The sequence below is a fragment of the Papio anubis genome, chromosome 4 (genome assembly GCF_008728515.1).
Source record: "Papio anubis isolate 15944 chromosome 4, Panubis1.0, whole genome shotgun sequence".
In the NCBI taxonomy this organism is placed as follows: domain Eukaryota; kingdom Metazoa; phylum Chordata; class Mammalia; order Primates; family Cercopithecidae; genus Papio; species Papio anubis.
In genome coordinates this window covers 53,514,457-53,537,230 of record NC_044979.1, presented here as the reverse complement: position 1 = coordinate 53,537,230, position 22,774 = coordinate 53,514,457, and the positions used below count along the sequence as shown (strand labels likewise).

Below are 22,774 nucleotides of genomic sequence, written 5' to 3'. Positions count from 1 at the left end.
CCTTTCAGTATCTGTTCCCTGAGAAAATGCAAACCTATATAACACTGTTATGAGTTATTAATTTTTAGTTCATTGTGAAGTTTATTAATTAAAACAACATCCACTCACACTTAACAACAACAGATGTGGGCAATGCTATATATGAACACAGTCTCAGCTTCTCAGATCTCCTCATCTCACAAACTCCTCAGCCCTACTTGGGTTTACCCTAGACAGATTGGAAATCAGCTCTGACCACTCTGGGCTCAAATTTCTTTACTGATTAAGAATCATACAATTTTTTTACATGAGTTCCCTGAAGAAATAGCAATATAGTTTGACAAAAATGATAGTACAGTAAAGTACCTTCTGTTCACCCAGGATTATTCTGGGATGATTTATTAAAGAGTTTTCCCAATAACCATTCCTTCTCCACACAACACACACACTCCTTCCCTCTCTCTCTTTCTCCACCTATAAAGCACTCAGAACTGGTATCTAGACTGTTCAATAAATGATTAGAGTCAGCCCTCCACATCCACAGATTCAACCCACTACAGATCAAAAACATTTAGGATATAAAACAATAAAAAATAAAATACAACAATAATACAAATTTTTTAAACTATAATATAACAACTATTTACAGAGTGTTTTCATTGTATTAGGTATTGTAAGTAATCTAGAGATGTTTTTAAACATATGGGAGGAAGCACACAGGTTATGTGCAAATACTACACCATTTTACATGAAGGACTTGAGCATCTGTGGATTTTGGCATCTACGGGGGTCTTGGAACCAATCCCCCTTGGACACCAAGGGACAACTGTACTATACCTTTTTAGCTATTATGGTTATTACTACTACTACTCTCCCCCACACACATTACCCCATAAATCCCATAAGTGCTCTAGCTAAGAAAGGGAAAAATGAAGAAACAAGAACTTGAAAACCTAGTTTTTTTTTAATCAGATATTCACATTTATTACTGTAAATAGGAATAAACAAGGGAGTAAAAATGTGTCTAGCACCGACTCTAGTATATTCAAGATGAATTCATTCATTCATTCAACAGGCACTCAAAAAAATGAATATACTTGTAATAGGATTTACCCCTAAAATCTCCAGAGGGTACTGTCTTGCAGCAAACATCTTCCTCTTAACTATTACATACATCATTTTTTATTCATCATTAGGTATTTTTTAAAAAATTCATTCAATAGCATTCTCTGCTCTTAACTTTTAAAATGGGTATGCTGAATTTTTTTCTCTCTCTTCAAAACACAAAACACAACCAAAAAATAAACTAATTTTTTGTAACCCTGATAGTTTTGTTCTTAGGAGTCAGCCATTCAGAACAGAAGTACTCCATAACTCCCCTACAAAATGGCATTCTACAGACCTCCACTGTTCCATTCAAGGTAAAAACATAATTTTAGATTTCAAGGTGTTATTGAGATCTATTAGGATAACAATATTTTCCAATTTATCCCCCCAAACAACCTTCAAATTACATTATAATCTTACTTCAAATCGTATGTGTATTTTTCTTTTTTTTTTTTTTTTTTTTTCTGGGTGACAGAGCCTGGCTCCGTCACCCAGGCTGGAGTGCCGTGGCCGGATCTCAGCTCACTGCAAGCTCCGCCTCCCGGGTTCACGCCATTCTCCGGCCTCAGCCTCCCAAGTAGCTGGGACTACAGGTGCCCGCCACCTCGCCCGGCTAGTTTTTTTGTATTTAATAGAGACGGCGTTTCACCGTGTTTGCCAGGATGGTCTCGATCTCCTGACCTCGTGATCCGCCCGTCTCGGCCTCCCAAAGTGCTGGGATTACAGGCTTGAGCCACCGCGCCCGGCCCGTATGTGTATTTTTCAATGAAGGACTCTTAAGATTCTACAAAAATAAATTAGGTTGTTTTGCTTTTCCCATTTTACAAAATTGAACAAAAACAATTCAACCAATACTAAGCTCTTGCAAGACTAGTAGTTCTTTTGGAAGGATACAAATGAGATGAAAAATTACTAGAAATAATCACATCAGCATTTTTGCATTTATATTTTGTATTTAGAGGTACTTTTCTCTACCCAGTTTTCTGAATTATCAAAAGATCATTCTATACTGCAGGAACAAAATCAGTGGTGGTGAACAATAACTTTTGGTTTGTTTACAATCAAGCAGTTTCTCCCCCACTAAAGAAAGAAGTCAGATTTCTTCATCTTTTCTACCAGTAGATAGATGGGAACACTGACTATATGCAAATTCCAAATATCTCTAAGATTTAGAGCACCATGCTTCAAACCATTAACTTTAATTTTTTTTTTAAGTGAAAGCAAAAATTCTTAAAATTCTTAGCTGGACTGGTGAACAAGCAATTGAAGAATGTAATGATAATGCTACATGATATTATAAGGTATTAATTCCTGGATGGGATATACTGTTACAAGCCATAAATTCTTGTTAAACTTCAGATTCTTATTTTTCCAGTTCCTCCAAACAAATTAAAAAGGCAAATGATTTCACTGTTCATTACTATATGACTTTTAATAAAAAGTAGGGGTGAGGGAGAGTACCTTCTTGTTTTAATATATCTACATTAATCAAACAGCTTCCATGTTTGCAAAATGTTGTCTGATTTACAAGCTACATTTATCAATCATTAAGTCAGGATAGCACAATGGCCATGAAATAATAATACATAAACTATATCTCTGGTAAAACTGTGTATGAAGTTATAAGCAATAGTGGCTGATTTCTAAACTTTAACATTATGACCACGTGCGTCCTCCCTTTCCTTCAAATAACCACCAGAGTGTAGGTAAGTAAATAAAATAACCACCAGAGTGTAGGTAAGTAAATAAAAATCACCAAAATATCTTAGAGTACCTTTCCTCACAGAATGTATTTTAGCCAGAAAACCTCATCCACTCCTAATTTGTTTCTCAATAATATTCAGCCACTCTGTCCAACTCTCAATTTATCAGTAAAGAATTTGTGATACTCCAAAAAGCTAACGTAATTATTACTGTCATCTCATTAAGTGTGCTCTTCCTAGTACAAAACTAACATTACAGCTGACACCTAGCTTGTTCACTATGCACACCACCCTCTTCTCCCCTTCCCATCACCACCATTTTACTGGCAGAATGTTCACAAGGCTGAAGACTGTTTCTCATTTCAGCAAACAGAATGCTTAAGATCAGATGGCTAGCCACAAACCAGAAGTTAGAAGCCACACAAAAATAAACACTGGCAGTCCTAAAATCTTCTACTTTCAGTCTCTAACAAAAGCAGTAACATCGTTTTTATTTGTGATGCCCTAAGTTATAGCCAGAAGCTTTTCCCCCGATTATACTAATAAATCAATTTAAAATAATTTTACATCAGATTATGTCCTTCATATACTAGCATACTTTAAATAAATCCATTTTACCATGGTAGGTTCTTCAACTCATATTTTTTTGTATTTTTTCTGTATCATTCTTTAACTACCACATTATTTCTCCATTTTTTTCTAAATATTACATCTATGAACAAAAAAGATAACCCTGCAAACTAACCCTAGAAAAAGATAAATCAACATATACCTTAAGTATAAAAGATCAATATTAAGTATAACCTACTAGGTAACCAAGAGAAAGGTAAGCATCAACTGTATGCCCAAGAACCTCAATTTAAGACATTATGTAGTATACACAATTTTGGTAAACAGAACTGAACACAATATTTGCATATCAAAATAGGCAACTATAGCCTTATTTCTGATTTCAGATAAAAATATCTTAATGCTTTTTATAAGGCAAAACAGCATTTTAATGAAATATCTCTTTACAGATATAATCACATGATTGACAGATAAAATAATTGCTTTAAAAATACTTCTGAGTCATTTTGTCCTTACCTGCAGGCATGAACCATTACTGCATGCAGTGACTGTTCCATTTCCTAGCACAGACTTGAAGAAGCATCATATCTCTCTTTCAGAATGTGACTAATCTGTGGGTTTGCAATTCCTAAGCTATTTACAAATGGCACTCCCTTACCATATAAGAATAAATATGTATTACAACCCCAAATCAAGTATTTTTAACCTACATTTTACAAATAACCTTCGTAATTCTGTAAAGCAGCAACCTCAAAATGTAGGAAGAAAACCTCACAGTATTTCCCTTTCAAAAAGCAAGATTTTCTTTTTTGCTTTTTAGCTAAATTATTTTTAAAGCCTTCAACAGCTGTCACACATGAACCAGCGGTCTGCTGTGTTATGGTGTGCATGCTGCAGCTGATTAGGCTTTACAATTTTTCTTTAAAAAATCAATCACCCTTTGCAAAAGCAGAACAGCTTGCCCAAATACACATCTTCAATACAGCACAATACCAGCATGCAGGACAATACGTTATATAGCAAACTTGACAAGAAAAAAAAAAAAAAAATATGTCCTGGTTTGTTTCTTAGCAATGCTACACCATTAATTGTTCATGCAAGAGATGTAGCTGTACCTTTCTGAAGAGGACGACTTCTCAGAGTTAACTGACATCAGCAGCTCAATCTTCTGCTTGATTTCTGGAAAAATCAGAAAATATTCACAACCAAGATTGCCTGCCCTTGCTTTCAAGCCTTATATCAAGAGATTTTTCTTCTCTAATCCCTTTTGTTCAGAATGAGGCCACAAGATTCGCAGTACTTCTGTTAGGACTGGGATTCAATGGTGCTATAAAGGGAAAAAGCTCCAGAGGCATCAGGCCTTGCTAAACTATGCACATGACTGTTTATGAAAGCAGGAAGTACCATTTCTTTAAAGCAGAGGGGTGTTTTCTTTTTTAAGGTAGAACTAGCATGGCTCTACAAGATGATTTTCAATTTAGCAAAATAAAATACAAACAAGACATTTTGAACATCTGAATTAAATATACTAGATCATTTGAGAAGCCTGGGTATTCACGTCACAGGCTGTAATAAACAGATATGCAACCCTTGGCTGTTTCTATTTCACTAGCCCTAAAAAATATGGCTCAGTGAATCATTTTTGTCACTTAAGAATGAAATATTAAACCAGAACCCCAATGTATAGATTTCAAAATGTTTAACCTTTAATTTCTTGATTGTGTTTAATTACAGACACATTTAACATCTAGTGTCCCTAACTCCTCTAGAAAGAGACTTTTTATTTTATACCTTAATTTTCCCCTCCTCCTTAGCAGTACAGTATAAGTGAACAGCAACACCCATTTACCGAGTAGGGATAATATACTTGTCCTTTTAGGAAAGGACTGACAATACACATCTAAAACAGGAATGTAAGCGCCAGTTCAACTTAATTAAAAGATCATTGCTGATACTGATTTGGAAGGGAGGTAATAGACTAAAAGGGAAGGAAGGGTGAAAATAAGAGAAGGAAAAGATAATGAGACAATCTAATACGTTTCCTTTAAAACATCAACGACTGACTCAAAGCACATAATTTTAAGTTAATAAAACTGACATGGTCCTATTACCCAGACTATTTCATGTGTAAAGATGTTTTCCTACCCCTAACAAGTATTTCCAACTGGTTTTTAAAACTGAAGTGTGCTTTCATAATAAAAAGTTCACATATTAAAAATAAAGTAGTGCCAATAAAATGTTTTCAACAGTATCAGGATTTCAAAATAGACCTCAATAGTTTTTTTTTTTTAATTTAAAGCAGTAAAGCAAATTTTAATTTTTTAAAATGTTGACTATATAAATCAAAGTTGAATATGAGAAGATGTAAAAGAAAAAAGAATAAAAATTAGTTTCATAAAATACAATGGACCTGTACAGAAATATCCTCTCAGTGTTGTTAAAATAAGGAATTTCCCCAAATTTTTAAGCTTATAACTTCAATAAGCATTGTAAAAGCGGCATGAATAGCTGATGAGAGAGCAGAATCTACCATAGGCTGTAGCCAAGCTGCCTAGCCACTGGGAGAGGAGAGCACAGTGCCTATAGGTGGGGTGGTGCTGAGACTCACCTTGAGATCAGGCACGTGGCACCACCGTGAGCCCTCAGCAGGGCCCCTCCCCTTGTTTTGGAAGGAGCAGGGTGTTAGAAACTCAGACTCTGCCTTAGATTTAGGAAGAGGCTCCTCTGCCTCTTTTTTTTTTTTAAATGGAGTTTCGCTCTTTGCCCAGACTAGAGTGCAATGGCACAATCTCAGCTCACTGCAACCTCCGCCTCTCGGGTTCCAGCAATTCTCCTGTCTCAGCCTCCAGAGTAGCTGGGATTACAGGCGCCCACCACCACACCCAGCTAATTTTTTGTCTTTTTAGTAGAGACAGGGTTTCACCATGTTGGTCAGGCTGGTCTTGAACTCCTGACCTCAGATGATCCACCCGCCTCAGCCTCATTTTGCTGGGATTACAGGTGTGAACCACCGTACCAGGCCTCCTCTGCCATTTTTAATAGCTATATGACCTTGGGGAAATTACTTAAACTCTCTAAAGCCTCTATCTCCTCTCCTGTAAAATGAGGATAATAACATATATCTGAAAGGCTGTGGCGAGGATTTAATGAAATAACCCATGAAAGTAAAGTAGATTGTGCCTGGGATGTGGTGAGCCTTCCCTGCCTCATCTCTCAATGATTATTTACTGAATGAGTTAATGAAGGATACGAGGCCTGTCCCAATGTTAAATGGTTTTTCCATAGTTTAAATCCACCTTCTCCTTCTTCTCATCAACCTCAACATCCCCCTTTTTATCACTGTAGTGTTACTACAGGTGGGAACTTAACTTTAATCTGTATCTCAGCCTCCCTTTCTAGAGAATTGTGTTCCATGTATTAACTTGCTGCTTCAGAAAAGAGATTACACTTGAATCCATCTTCATCATGGCAAGTTTTTATTCCAAAACAACAAAAAGTTCACACTTCAGTATACCGATGTAAATCAATGCACTTAAGATGAAAAAGGCCAAGATTAAATTACACAGCTCTAATGAAGTTAATGCCTATCTTGTAAACACTGGAAAGAAAAGTTCAAGCTATAAACCATACTCTGGTGACACTGGAAGCTCCAACCAAAGAGGATTCTAATAATACATGAAAAGGTTTCTAACTTCATTTTCACCTTATCTCTAAACCTTCAGATTTGTTCATAGCTTCAGAAGGACTCAGAAATCAAGGAACGTTAACACTCTGATACTGTATCCTTTTAGGCCCACATATTCCATCTATGCTACCATCAACTCCTCCCCGTCCATATCATCCATAGGTCTGGTAATTCCCCACGTTCGTGAAGAATTCCGGAAGCCATTTAACTGATTTCCATTCCACCACAACATCTGCCATAATCGGGGGTACCTGGATTTCCATACTGATATGACTTATTACAAAAGACCTGGCTATGGACTCCAGGCTCCTCAATCCACAGACTCTTGAACGTCCACCTCTTGAGCCATCCGTTCCCTTGACCATGCTCAGGACACCTTCTCACACACACTGCAAACACTTTCCCCCTCAATCAGTCAGTTGTTTTGGAATTTTTTTCAATTACTTCCAGGGTAGTATCTGGGACCCTATACACTTTATTTTTCTGTAATGAAATCAACCAATCTTTTACTTGTTAAATTCTGGTCTTCCTGATAAACTTAGAAACGTGTTCCTCACACGAAAGTTTTTAAAATTTTCATCCAATTTTCCTCTAATATGCTTTATAATAGTATTTGCATGTAAATCTTAGAAACTTCCAGAATTTATTTTGTTCTATGAATTGATATAAAAATCCAGTCTGCTTTTACAAGTCAGATTTTAAAATGACTCTCTTGTCATTTTAAAATGACGCATCCTCACAATTCTAAAATGACTCTCTTGCTTACCACTTCTTGCTTCTTCCAAAGCAGCACCCACTGTCTCCATGTATACATTTAGACCAATGAGTGCAAAAAAATCCATCAACCTGTTTATTTAATAGTTATATTCCCTATGGATGTAATCTGAAAATGCTTGACAGTACACTCAACAGCTCCTTCTACATCTCAGCCTTTAATCAATCCTTTACCATCTGCCCTACTCCCACCTTAAGACCACACTTGCTTATTTCACACAGAAAATAGGCAAGCAGTTCCTGTGTAGTTTGAATAAACATTTTAAATTATAGTTGCTTTATTTTTAGTCATAATTTTGTTTTTTAACTGCTAAATAACATTATAGGAGGACATAAGTTTTTGTGGCTTTTTTTAATGCTTTTACATTTGCTTTCTCCTCCTAACTCTGAGTACTTTGCAAGACCGTTATCTTCCATGCAAGCCCTTAAATGCTAGTGATACCTACAAGGACCCTCTTTTCACTCACTGACCCTTCTATCTACACACACCCTCACCATCAAGAACTACAGGGCATTGATGATAACTGTATCTTAGTTTCCAGCCCAATATTCTCTCCTACAACCCAGAACCACATATCCTCCAACCCCTACTTGACATTTTCACCTAGACAGTCGCTGCATGGCTTGAATGCAATGTCTAAAATTGAACCCATGAACTTATAAACCTAATGTCTTATTTTATACTCCTGATCTCAGTGAACAGCAATGCCATTGCCTTACCAAACCTCAAATGTTTCAGGGATCCCAGGCTAGTTTCCCCAATCTCATCTGAAGTATCCTTCCCGGCCAGGCACAGTGGCTCACACCTGTAATCCCAGCACTTTGGGAGGCCAAGGCAGGCGGATCACGAAGGTCAAGAGATCAATACCATCCTGGCTAACACGGTGAAACTTCGTCTCTACTAAAAATAAAAAAAATTAGCCGGGCACAGTGGCGGGTGCCTGTAGTCCCAGCTACTCGGGAGGCTGAGGCAGGAGAATGGCATGAACCTGGGAGGTGGAGGCTGCAGTGAGCCAAGATCGTGCCACTGCACTCCAGCCTGGGTGACAGAGAGAGACTCCGTCTCAAAAAAAAAAAAAAAGAAAAGAAAAGAAAAGAAAAAGAAATACCTTTCCCTCCATTCTCCCTTTTTTATATCATATGCTCTGGAAATACTGAGTTCTACTCTATGTGGCTCCCCAGGCATGCCATGCTTGTTCACGCCACTAAATCGTATACGGTTTCCTCTCCCTAGAATGCCACTGTTGTCTCCCTTGCACACCCAACTCGTTTTTTTTTTTTTTTTTTTTTTTTTTTGAGACAGAGTCTCATTCTGTCACCCAGAGTGGAGTGGAGTGGTGGAATCTCAGCTCACTGCAACCTCTGCCTCCCAAGTTCAAATGATTCTCCTGCCTCAGCCCCACAAGTAGCTGGGATTACAGGTGGGCACCACCACTCCCAGCTACCCAACTCACTTTTCTAATCCCAGTCCCAAATGTTCCCTCCACACAAACACCTTCCCAGAATTAAGTTCACCTCCTCTACGTCTCTATATTTGCATTACCAAATTACTAAAATACATAAATTACTTGTTTCAGTCCCCATGAGACCATTGCTTCCCTAAGGACAGGCACCTGACTGTTCAATTCAGACAGCCTGGCATGTCAGACACTGGTTGTTGACACCTTCATAATCTTCTCAGCCCGTTACAGTCAATCTAATGTTAGTTACAACTGAGCTACATCAATTTATTCTTAAATATACATCTCCAGATACACTTAATCAAAGATCCAAGCAATTTTAGAACTAGACTGATCCTCAGAGATCATATAATAGCTGAACCACATGAATTTATAAAGGGGAAATTTAACGGGCAAGAAGGTAAACTACTGGAGGCAATCACATTCTTCATCCTCTCCAGAAGATTACTGTTGCTGAGACCTACAGTAAAATTTCCAAGAACCTCAACAACCCAAATAGTAAAACCCACCCAATAGTCCCATAGGCTGTTCTTTTGGATAAACACAGAAACTGACCTCAAGTGATCCACCTGCCTCGGCCTCCCAAAGTGCTGGGATTACAGGCATGAGCCACCGTGCCCAGCCAGTGATTCACTTTCTGTGTGGAGAGCAGCAGGACCTACACCAGACCCCTGGTATTTTGGTAACAGTAGGACATTTCAACCTTATTTTAAATCAGTTTTTAAAATGCTATTTTCTTATATCTTCAATCAATTCAAATCATCCTTATTAATCAGCTTTCCTGATTAAAACAACTAATCATTTGGGGCATGATACTCTTCTTATTCATCCCCTTATATACATCCCTCAAAGCCAACAATTCACTGTGATTTCCCTATTCATTCTCTTGATCAAACCTACAGATCTTCCTCATAACTCTTTTATTCTCGTTTTTACTCACACCTTAAAAGATACTCAAACTCCTTATGAAGATGAACAGTTTTTAACTCTTCAGTTAATGGCCTAGTAGCTCTAACGCTTCACCTGTCTACGCTGTAACACACTAGAAGTTTAAGGCTCCTGGAACACTAAGGGCTATCAGTCCAGCATTAAGCCAAGCCCCTGGAACCCTGATGAGGAGCAGCAGATTACCAGTAACTCTACTCAGAATGACGTCCCATAGGGGTGGTGCTTCAAAGATAGAGACATCCTAGGAGAAAAATGGAGCCACCCTGAATCTACCTAGAATCCTAGGAGTGAGGGGAGCATAAGAACACACGGAAGCTGTGGGCATGATATGCTCCTTTGTCATTCAGATCACTAAACCTGAGCATGAGGACTCTGACTTACGTGAAGTGGAAATTTAAAAAGACATAATAACTGGGCAGATTATTCTACCTAAATTCTTAGAGCTACGTCCTTTTTCCATGGGAATAATTCTGGCAAATTTAATAAGCTTCCTTTCACTTGCCAAATTCTTTACATAATCATCCACAAACTTAATTTTGTTTGGGGTGTACATAAGGAAGATTTTTTTTTTTTTAAGGGACAGAGTCTTGCTCTGTCACCGAAGCCGAAGTGCAATGGTGCAACTATAGCTCACTGGGGTCTCAAACTCCTGGGCTCAAGCAATCCTCCCACCTCAGCCTCCTGAGTAGTTAAGGTTGCCTGAAATGACAGGTTAATACTGCAAGAATATACCTAGAAGTTAAGAGGAAAATGCCTCAGCAGGCCTCAAAACCACACGCTTCTTCAGAAGTCAGAGCAGCTCCCAAATCAATACTTCCAGGTGTTCAGTGGGATAGTTCTCCACTTTAATGCTCCACTATTCTGGGGTTTCAACACCTCTCCCATCCTAATTCTACTTCTCCTGCCACTGCCAATTAACTGCTTCTTCTATTTCACATGTTTACACATTCTACTGCCTCGGGATACATGCTTACAGAGCCCTTCTTGGTGTCTCCAACTTAGTATTTTTAAGAGACTTCTCACTGAAATGCAAAAGGCCCGTAGAGGCTTTTCTGGCTCAGGTGCCAATTTCTGATACTACTATCTGAAGCCACGTATTGAGGTCCTGACTCTAAACTGACTGACTCATAAGGGAATGTTCACAAAGGTGCAAGAATAAAGCAATTCCTCTGCGTAATCTAGGAGGGTGGATGATTAACTGACCAACATCTGCTAAGGCCAGTTTAGCCTTAAAAGGGAGTGCTATCCCAGTGTTCATTACTGAAGTCCTCTATTATAAGAATTCACAGAAAAGCAGAAATTCTGCAAACATAAAAATCATCATTGGTAAACTGAGCATTCAAAAAACTATCCCCAATTATCACTAACTTTTATCCCCACCCATCAAAATCCTTTGTCACGCTCATTAATAATCACACAGTCTAACAATTCAATAAAATACAAATCTAGGGCCAAGTGAAAACTTAAAATCTGCAAAAGATGAAAAAAGTGACAAAGTTGACAGAAAATACTAAAGAAATTCTAGAGTTCCAGGCAAAATCACTGATAAATGAGGATAGAGGAGAAGTTTATGAGGTTTGTAAATGAAGAGAAAAATCAACAAGGACAATAACATGCTAAGTGCCTCAAGAATAATTATTTGAGGCCGGGCGCGGTGGGGCTCATGCCTGTAATCCCCGCACTTTGGGAGGCTGAGGCAGGCAGATCACTGGAGATCAGGAGTTCGAAACCAGCCTGGCCAACAAAGTGAAACCCCGTCTCTATTAAAAATACAAAAAGTAGCCAGGTGTGGTAGAGCATGCCTATAATTCCAGCTACTAGGGAGGCTGAGGCAGGAAAATAGCTTGAGCCGGAGGCAGAGGTTGCAGTGAGCTGAGATCATGCCACTGCACTCCAGCCTGGGTGAGTGAGACTCTGTTTCAAAAAAAAAAGATAATTATCTGATTATTAGAGACTGAAAGAGAATACATAACAAAGCCCTTAATTTGCAAAAATGAGGCCAGGGGCAGTGGCTCACAACTGTAATCCCAGCACTTTGGGATATCACCTGAGGTCAGCAGTTCGAGACCAGCCTGGCAAACACGGTGAAGCCCCATCTCTAATAAAAATACGAAAAAAAAAAAAAAAAAAAAAAGCCCGGCATTGTGACACATGGCTGTAGTCCGAGCTACTTGGGAAGCTGAGGCAAGAGAATCGTTTGGACTCAGGAGACGGAGGTTGCGGTGAGCTGAGACTATACCACTATACTCCAGCCTGGTTAACAGAGCAAGACTCCCTGAAGAAGGAAAGAAAAAGAAGAAAGGAAAGAGGAAAGGGGAAAGGGGAAAGGGGAAAGGGAAAAGGGGGAAGGGGGAAGGCAGAAGGGGAAAGAAGTAAGGGGGAGTGCGGAAGGGGAAAGAGGAAAGAGGAAGGGGAAAGGGGAAAGGGGAAGGAAGGAGAGAAAGAGAGAAAGAAAAAAAGAAAAAAAAATAGTAAAAATGCCCTTCATTATGGCTGCATTATAACCCAAAAGATGTCCAATCATGTTATTACACAACTTAGTATGGAAATGTACACCAAAAACAATCAACACTTGGTATAAACTTAGTTCATTCTAAAAATAAGTACATATTTTCTATTACAATTTAAGTTTTTTAAATAAAATAGGCTTACTTTCAGATTGTGATTTCATTTTTCAAGATGAAGTCCCAGTTCCATCCACTTCCTTAAACGCAGCCTTTGCCAGTACCAGCTTTCCCCTGCTGCAATTCCACAGCAAGATCGTTTGTGCTCCTGAACACAGTGCCCATAGACTATGTCATGTTCACTCCAAACTTTACAGTGGGGGTGCCAGAGGGCGGGGGGGAGGGGGAGGGGGTGGTGTTGGTGCAGGCGGAAGATAATGAAAGAGGAAAAGGAGGTAGTCTCAGGCTGGTTAGGTTTCTGATTTAGAACTTTCAAGGTAGCTGCTGGTACCACTTATGAGAAACTCTGTTTGAGAGGAACGTTTTTCTGTTACTTTTAAAATTATTATTCTGGGTACAATTTATAACCCAAGAGAAATACTAGTTCAAAAGGAAAGGGGTTTGCCACTGATTTCTAAGTTCTGGCAAGAAAAGTGAGTCATTCTCTCCAAAAATGGGATCCCTATTTCCCCTACCCCCAGGAGGGTGTGAAAGAAAGCCAACAAGCAAGAAGGCAGAGAGGAACCTCAGACCACCCAGTCTAAAGGCCTCATGGATACACTAAAACTTCACAGTTCACCAAAACTGTTTGTTACCAGTGTTTTGGCATAAAATTTCAGAACTAAATACAACAATGTATTAAATAAATTCCTAATTTTATTCCTCTCACCATCATTCCCCTGTTAGCAATGAAATGTGGTGAAACCAGTCTCTGAAAACTATCTAAAGGTTTCTCACTCACTACAGCAAAGTATCACTAATAGTTAATCCGGCCTCTTGACAGAACAAAGCCTCTTTTTCCCTGACTCTGTCAAGCAGACAGAAGAAGTAACACAAGTTCTTAGATAGCTATGAGCTGTTACACTCAAGCTGACACCCAATGCTGTGTTCAGTATGAGGCCAAGTTTTAAAGCTTTTCCTGCATTATTCTTAAAATATGAGCATCATTTATTTTACTGATACAACACATAAATTTTACAAATTACATCATAGAGTAATACTCAGAAAAAATAAGTATTTTTATAATCTTAAGAGATAGTTTTCTCATACCATATATTAATTAAAAGACAATTGAAACTACTTGGTTCACTGATATTGGCACGTACAAAGTCAAAAATTAAGCCAAGCACAGTGGCTCACGTCTGTACCCCAGCACTTTGGGAGGCTGAAGTGGGCAGACTGCATGAGGTCAGGAATTCGAGACCAGCCTGGATAATATGATGAAACTCCATCTCTACTAAAAATACAAAAATTAGCCAGGTGTGGTGGCACATGCCTGTAATCCCCACTACTTGGGAGACTGAGGCACAAGAATCGCTTGAACCTGGCAGGTGGAGGTTGCAGTGAGAGCGAAGACTGAGATCATGCCACTGCATGCCAGCCAGGGTGACAGAGCAACACTCTGTCTTTAAAAAAAAAAAAAAAAGTCAAAAATTAAGATGTTTTAATTTCATCTGCAATTTTTGCATACAAACAACAGTGAATTCACCAACGCAATGAATGTCTGATTTCTAACTTCTTTGGTAAGCCAACACCCACCCAATCATCTCAAAAAGAAACTTTATTATGTTAAGAGGTGGTAAAATTATTCTAGGAGGCTATTTACATGTATAAGAAAACAAGACATTTTAAAAAAAAAAAAAAAAGCATAAGAATTAGTGCCCCTAACTCTCAACTCACATTAACTTTCAACCCATTTTTCCTCTTTTTTGTTGTTGTTTGGGTTTCACATTTTCCTCTCTTTTCTGAGACAGGAGTCTGGCTTAGGTCACTTCAGGCCAAGTGTAGCACGATCTCAGCTCCACTGCAACCTCCGCCTCCCAGGTTCAGGTGGTTCTGCTGCCTCAGCCTCCCGAGTAGCTGAGATTACAGATGTTTACCACTACACCAGGCTCAGCTAATTTTTGTATTTTTAGTAGAGACAGGCTCTTCTGCCTACGTCAGCTGGTTGGTCTCAAAACTCCTGACCTTCAGTGATCCATCTTACCTGTGAAGCTTCCCAGTGCTGGGATTACAATACATGAGCAACTCAGCTTGTTTGTGGAATTTAAAGAAATTAGTTCTCCCGAGTAGCTGACATTACAGGCGCTGGCCACCACGCTCAGCTAATTTTTGTATTTTTAGTAGAGACAGGTTTCACCATGTCAGCAGGCTGGTCTCAAACTCCTGACCTCCAGTGATCCATCCACCTCGGCCTCCCAAAGTGCTGGGATTACAAGCATGAGCAACCGCGTCTGGCTCTGTAACTTTCAACTGCAAAAACAGCAATTACATTTGCACCAACCTAATAATTTCCATTTAACATGCATAGAAATTGAAAGCTAAATTTGCTCAAGACTCCAGTGCTCCCCACCAGTTGCAGTGGCAAATGTCTGCAGTCCTAGCTACGTGGAGACTGAGGCAGGAGGATCACTTGAGCTTTGAAGTTTGAGGATATAGTGCACTATGATCACCCCTGTGGATAGCCACTGCACTCCACCTGGGCAATACACTGAGACCCTGTTGCTAAGGGAAACAAAAAACAAAAAAAAAAAAGATCCCAAAGCTCAACAGTTCCACTTACAAAAGCAGCAAAAATAAAATATTTACAAATTTAATCAAGGAAGTACAACGCTTGTACACTAAAAACTACAGAATACTGTTGAAAGAAATGAAAGACCTGGCCGGGCACAGTGGCTCACACCTGTAATCCCAGCACTTTGGGAAGCTGAGGCGGGCGGATCACGAAGGTCAAGAAATCAAGACCGGCCGGGCACGGTGGCTCAGGCCTGTAATCCCAGCACTTTGGGAGGCTGAGATGGGCGGATCACGAGGTCAGGAGATCAAAATCATCCTGGCTAACATGGTGAAATCCCGTCTCTACTAAAAAATACGAAAAACTAGCCAGGCGAGGTGGCGGGTGCCTGTAGTCCCAGCTACTCGGGAGGCTGAGGCAGGAGAATGGCGTGAACCCAGGAGGCGGAGCTTGCAGTGAGCTGAGATCGCGCCACTGCACTCCAGGCTGGGTGACAGAGCGAGACTCCGTCTCAAAAAAAAAAATAAAAATAAATAAAAAAGAAATCAAGACCATCCTGGCTAACATGGTGAAATCCCGTCTCTACTAAAAATGCAAAAAATTAGCCAGCCTGGGCAACAGAGCGAGACTCCGCCTCAGTAAAAAAAGAAAACAGAAAGCAGCAAAGGAAAGAAAGGAAGGGAAGGAAGGGAAGGAAGAGGAGGAAGGGGAGGAAGGGAAGGAAGAGGAGGAAGGGGAGGGAGGGAGGGAGGGAGGCAGGGAGTCAGGCAGGCAGGCAGGCAGGCCCTAAATAAATGGAAAGACATCCTGTGTTCATAGATGGGAAGATTTAATATTGTTAAGATGGCAATGTTCCCCAAATTAATCCACAAATTCAACATAATCTCCCAATAAAAATTCCAACTGCCTTTTTTGCAGACATGAACAAGCTGATCATCAAATTCATGTGGAAATGCAAGGTACAAAGAATAGCCAAAACAATCCTGAAAAAAGAAAAAGTTGGAGGACTCACACTTAGTAGTCAGTTTTGGCTTAAAAACTGATTACAAAGCTATAGGAATGAAAAGTGTGAGGAAAGTGGCTAAGGGTGGACATTTAAATCGATGAAAGATAACTGAAAGTCCAGAAATAAACCCTCAAATTACAATCAAGTGATTTTCCCATCTAATGGGAAAAGAATACTCTCTTCAACAAATGGTGATAGACAACCGGATATTTACATGCATGAGAATGAAGTCAGAGTTCCCCTTCACACCATATATAAAAATCAGTTCAAAATGGATCAAACACCTAAATATAAGGGCTAAAACTATTAAACTCTTAGAAGAAGACATAGATATAAAATCTTCATGACCTTGGATGAGGCTACAGTTTCTTAGGGACGACATGAAAAGCACAAGGAATAAAAGAACAGATAATAAACTTAATATCATAAAAATTAAAAACATTTGTGCATTAAAAAACATTATAAAAGGGCCAGGGGCAGAGGCTCATACCTGTAATCTCTACACTTTGGGAGCCAAGATGGGCAGATCACTTGAGTCCAGGAGTTCAAGACCAGCCTGCCCAACATGGCAAAACCCCATCTCTACTAAAAATTAGCCTGGTGTAGTGGTAAACATCTGTAATCTCAGCTACTCGGGGGGCTGAGGCATCAGAATCACTTGAACCCGGGAAGCAGAGGTTGCATCAAGCCGAGATTGTGCCACTGCATTCCAGCCTGGGCAACAGAGTGAGACTCTGTCTCAAAAAATAAAACACATTAAATTACAAAATAAAATGCATTATCAAGTAAGTAAAAAGAAAACCCACAAGATGGGAGAAAATATTCGTAAATCATGTCACTGATAAAAAAAAAACTAGCATCCAGAATATACAAAGAACTCTTACAATCAAACAATTTAAAAACCCAACAACCCAATGATAAAGTGGGCAAGGGATTTAAACATACATGTACCAAAAGAAGAAATACAAGTAGCTAATAAGCACACAAAAAGATGTTCCACATCATTTGTTATCACAGAAATGCAAATCAAAGTAACAGTGAAATACCACTTCCCAACCAAGAGGACTATAATCAAAAAGACAGATAATACCTATTATTGGTGAGGAGAGAGAGAATTTTGAGACTTCAGGCATGGCTGGTGAGAAAGTTAAATGGTATAGCTTTGGAAACACTCTGGTGATTCTTACAAGAGTTACAGAGTTATCATATGACCCAACAATTCTCCTCCTAGGTATATACCCAAGGGAAATAAAACATATATTCTTACTCTTCACACAAAAACTTGTACACAAATGTTCATAGCAGCATTACTCATAATCAAAAAGTGGGAACAACCCATATGTCCATCAACCGAGGAATGTTAAATAAAATGTGGTAGATCCATATGTAAAATAAATAGACTACTAGTAGACTCCACCTCTGGGGACAGGGTGTAGCTAAACAAAAGGCAGAGGTAAATGTCCCTGTCTGACAGCTTTGAAGACAGCAGTGGTTCTCCCAGTGTGAGGCTGAGATCTGAGAACGGAAAGACTGCCTGCTCAAGTGGGTCCCTGATCCCTGAGAAGCCTAACTGGGAGACATCCCCCACTAGGTGCAGACTGACACCTCACACCTCACACACGGCTGGGTACACCCGAGACAAAGCTTACAGAGCAAGAATCAGACAGCAACACTCGCTGTTCAGCAATATTCTGTCATCTGCAGCCTCTGCTGCTGATACCCAGGCAAACGGGGTCTGGAGTGGACCTCAAGCAAACTCCAACAGACCTGCAACTGAGGGTCCTGACTGTTAGAAGGAAAACTAACAAACAGAAGAGACACTCACACCAAAACCCCATCAGTACGTCACCATTATCAAAGACCAAAGGCAGATAAAACAACAAAGATGGGGAAAAAGCAGTGCAGAAAAGCTGGAAATTCAAAAAATCAGAGCGCATCTCCCCCTCCAAAGGAACACAGCTCATTGCCAGCAACGGAACAAAGCTGGACGGAGAATGACTTTGATGAGTTGAGAGGAGAAGGCTTCAGTCGATCAAACTTCTCAGAGCTAAAGGAGGAACTATATAACCAGCACAAAGAAACTAAAAACCTTGAAAACCTTGAAAAACGATTCAACAAATGATTAACTAGAATAACCAAAAGAACTGATAGAGATGAAAACCATAACATGAGAACTACGTGACAAATGCACAAGCTTCAGTAACCAACTCGATCAACTGGAAGAAAGAGTATCAGCGATTGAAGATCAAATGAATGAAATGAAGCGAGAAGAGAAGTGTAGAGAAAAAAGAGTAAAAAGAAATGAACAAAGCCTCCAAGAAATATGGGATTATGTGAAAAGACCAAATCTACGTCTGATTGGTGTGCCTGAAAGTGACGGGGAAAATGGAACCAAGCTGGAAAATACTCTGCAGGGTATCATCCAGGAGAACTTCCCCAACCTAGTAAGGCAGGCCAACATTCAAATTCAGGAAATACAGAGAACGCCACAAAGATACTCCTTGAGAAGAGCAACTCCAAGACACATAATTGCCAGATTCACCAAAGTTGAAATGAAGGAAAAAATGTTAAAGGCAGCCAGAGAAAAAGGTCGGGTTACCCACAAAGGGAAGCCCATCAGACTAACAGCAGATCTCTCGGCAGAAACTCTCCAAGCCAGAAGAGAGTGGGGGCCAATACTCAACATCTTAAATAATTTTCAACCCAGAATTTCATATCCAGCCAAACTAAGTTTCAAAGTGAGGAGAAATAAAATCCTTTACAGATAAGCAAATGCTTAGAGATTTTGTCACCACCAGGCCTGTCCTACAAGAGATCCTGAAGGAAGCACTAAACACGGAAAGGAACAACAGGTACCAGCCATTGCAAAAACATGTCAAGATGTAAAGTCCATCGATGCTAGGAAGAAACTGCATCAACTAATGAGCAAAATAACAAGCTAGTATCATAATGACAGGATCAAGTTCACACATAACAATATTAACCTTAAATGTAAATAGACTAAATGGTCCAATTAAAAGACACAGACTGGCAAATTGGATCAAAAGTCAAGACCCATCAGTTTGCTGTATTCAAGAGACCCATCTCACATGCTGAGACACACATAGGCTCAAAATAAAGGGACGAAGGAAGATCTACCAAGCAAATGGAAAACAAAAAAAAGCAGGGGTTGCAATCCTAGTCTCTGATAAAACAGACTTTAAACTATCAAAGATCAAAACAGACAAAGAAGGCCATTATGTAATGGTAAAGGGATCAATTCATCAGGAAGAGCTAACTATCCTAAATATATATGCACCCAATACAGGAGCACCCAGATTCATAAAGCAAGTCCTTAGAGACTTACAAAGAGACTCAGACTCCCATACAATAATAACGGGAGACTTTAACACTCCACTGTCAACATTAGACAGATCAACGAGACAGAAAGTTAACAAGGATATCCAGGAATTGAACTCAACTCTGCACCAAGCGGACCTAATAGACATCTACAGAACTCTCCACCCCAAATCAACAGAATACACATTCTTCTCAGTACCACACCGCACTTATTCCAAAATTGACCACATAGTTGGAAGTAGAGCACTCCTCATAAAATGTGAAAGAACAGAAATTATAACAAACTGTCTCTCAGAACACAGTGCAATCAAACTAGAATTCAGGACTAAGAAACTCAATCAAAACCGCTCAACTACATGGAAACTGAACGACCTGCTCCTGAATGACTACTAGGTACATAACGAAATGAAGGCAGAAATAAAGATGTTCTTTGAAACCAATGAGAACGAAGATACAACATACCAGAATCTCTGGGACACATTTAAAGCAGTGTGTAGAGGGAAATTTATAGCACCAAATGCCCACAAGAGAAAGCACGAAAGATCTAAAATTGATACCCTAACATCACAATTAAAAGAACTAGAGAAGCAAGAGCAAACACATTCAAAAGCCAGCAGAAGGCAAGAAATAACTAAGATCAGAGCAGAACTGAAGGAGACAGAGACACAAAAAACCCTCCAAAAAAATCAATGAATCCAGGAGCTGGTTTTTTTTGAAAAGATCAACAAAATTGATAGACTGCTGGCAAGACTAATTAAGAAGAAAAGAGAGAAAAACCAAATAGACGCAATAAAAAATGATAAAGGGGATATCACTACCGAACCCACAGAAATACAAACTACCATCAGAGAATACTATAAACACCTCTACGCAAATAAACTAGAAAACCTAGAAGAAATGGATAATTTCCTGGACACTTACACTCTCCCAAGACCAAACCAGGAAGAAGTTGAATCCCTGAATAGACCAACAGCAGGCTCTGAAATTAAAGCAATAATTAATAGCCTACCAACCAAAAAAAGTCCAGGACCAGACGGATTCACAGCTGAATTCTACCAGAGGTACAAGGAGGAGTTGGTACCATTCCTTCTGAAACTATTCCAATCAATAGAAAAAGAGGGAATCCTCCCTAACTCATTTTACAAGGCCAACATCATCCTGATACCAAAGCCTGACAGAGATACAACAAAAAAAGAGAATTTTAGACCAACATCCCTGATGAATATCGATACAAAAATCCTCAATAAAATACTGGCAAACTGAATCCAGCAGCACATCAAAAAGTTTATCCACCATGATGAAGTGGCCTTCATCCCTGGGATGCAAGGCTGGTTCAACATACGCTAATCAATAAACGTAATCCAGCATATAAACAGAACCAAAGACAAAAACCACATGATTATCTCAACAGATGCAGAAAAGGCCTTTAACAAAATTCAACAGCCCTTCATGCTAAAAACTCTCAATAAATGCAGTATTGATGGAACGTATCTCAAAATAATAAGAGCTATTTATGACAAACCCACAGCCAATATCATACTGAATGGGCAAAAACTGGAAGCATTCCCTTTGAAAACCGGCACAAGACAAGGATGCCCTCTCACCACTCCTATTCAACATACTGTTGGAAGTTCTGGCTAGGGCAATCAGGTGAGAGAAAGAAATCAAGGGTATTCAGTTAGGAAAAGAAAAAGTCAAATTGTCCCTGTTTGCAGATGACATGATTGTATATTTAGAAAACCCCATCATCTCAGCCCAAAATCTCCTTAAGCTGATAAACAACTTCAGCAAAGTCTCAGGATACAACATCAATGTGCAAAAATCACAAGCATTCTTATACACTAGTAACAGACAAACAGAGAGCCAAATCATGAATGAAATTCCATTCACAATTGCTTCAAAGAGAATAAAATACCTAGGAATCCAACTTACAAGGGATGTAAAGGACCTCTTCAAGGAGAACTACAAACCACTGCTCAGTGAAATAACAGAGAACACAAACAAATGGAAGAACATACCATGCTCATGGATAGGAAGAATCAATATCATGAAAATGGCCATACTGCCCAAAGTAATTTATAGATTCAATGCTATCCCCATCAAGCTACCAATGACTCCACAGAATTGGAAAAAACTGCTTTAAAGTTCATATGGAACCAAAAAAGAGCCTGCATTGCCAAGACAATCCTAAGTCAAAAGAACAAAGCTGGAGGCATCATTCTACCTGATTTCAAACTATACTACAAGGCTACAGTAACCAAAACAGCATGGTACTGGTACCAAAACAGAGATATAGACCAATGGAACAGAATAGAGCCCTCAGAAATAATATCACACATCTATAGCCATCTGATCTTTGACAAACTTGACAAAAACAAGAAATGGGGAAACAATTCCCTATTTAATAAATGGTGCTGGGAAAATTGGCTAGCCATAAGTAGAAAGCTGAAAGAGGATCCTTTCCTTACTCCTTATACAAAAATTAATTCAAGATGGATTACAGACTTAAAACCATAAAAACCCTAGAAGAAAACCTAGGTAATACCATTCAGGACATAGGCATGGCCAAGGACTTCATGTCTAAAACACCAAAAGCAACGGCAACAAAAGCCAAAATTGACAAATGGGATCTAATTAAACTAAAAAGCTTCTGCACAGCAAAAGAAACTACCATCAGAGTGAACAGGCAACCTACAGAATGGGAGAAAATTTTTGCAATCCACTCATCTGACAAAGGGCTAATATCCAGAACCTATAAAGAACTCAATCAAATTTACAAGAAAAAAACAAACAACCCCATCAAAAAGTGGGCAAAGGATATGAGCAGACACTTCTCAAAAGAAGACATTCATACAGCCAACAGACACATAAAAAAATGCTCATCATCACTGGCCATCAGAGAAATGCAAATCAAAACCACAATGAGATACCATCTCACACCAGTTAGAATGGCAATCATTAAAAAATCAGGAAATAAAAGGTGCTGGAGAGGATGTGGAGAAATAGGAACACTTTTACACTGTTG

General features: G+C 39.2%; 1 protein-coding gene across 16 annotated transcripts in view; it reads right to left on the bottom strand.

Moving 5' to 3' along the window:
- The window catches only part of SRPK2 (SRSF protein kinase 2), a 299,124-nt gene that overhangs the window by 157,821 nt on the left and 118,529 nt on the right, over positions 1-22,774 (bottom strand). For 9 of the 16 annotated variants that reach the window (XM_017957047.3, XM_017957048.3, XM_017957043.2 and 6 more), the window contains one exon: positions 4,475-4,538. The exons of 6 other annotated variants lie outside the window; for them this stretch is intronic. In XM_017957047.3, the coding sequence (XP_017812536.1) occupies positions 4,475-4,512 (38 nt within the window). In that variant the 5' untranslated portion in view covers positions 4,513-4,538. Of the gene's footprint in view, positions 1-4,474; positions 4,747-22,774 lie in introns of those variants that run through there. One more of the 16 variants, XM_003896443.3, reaches the window with a different exon arrangement.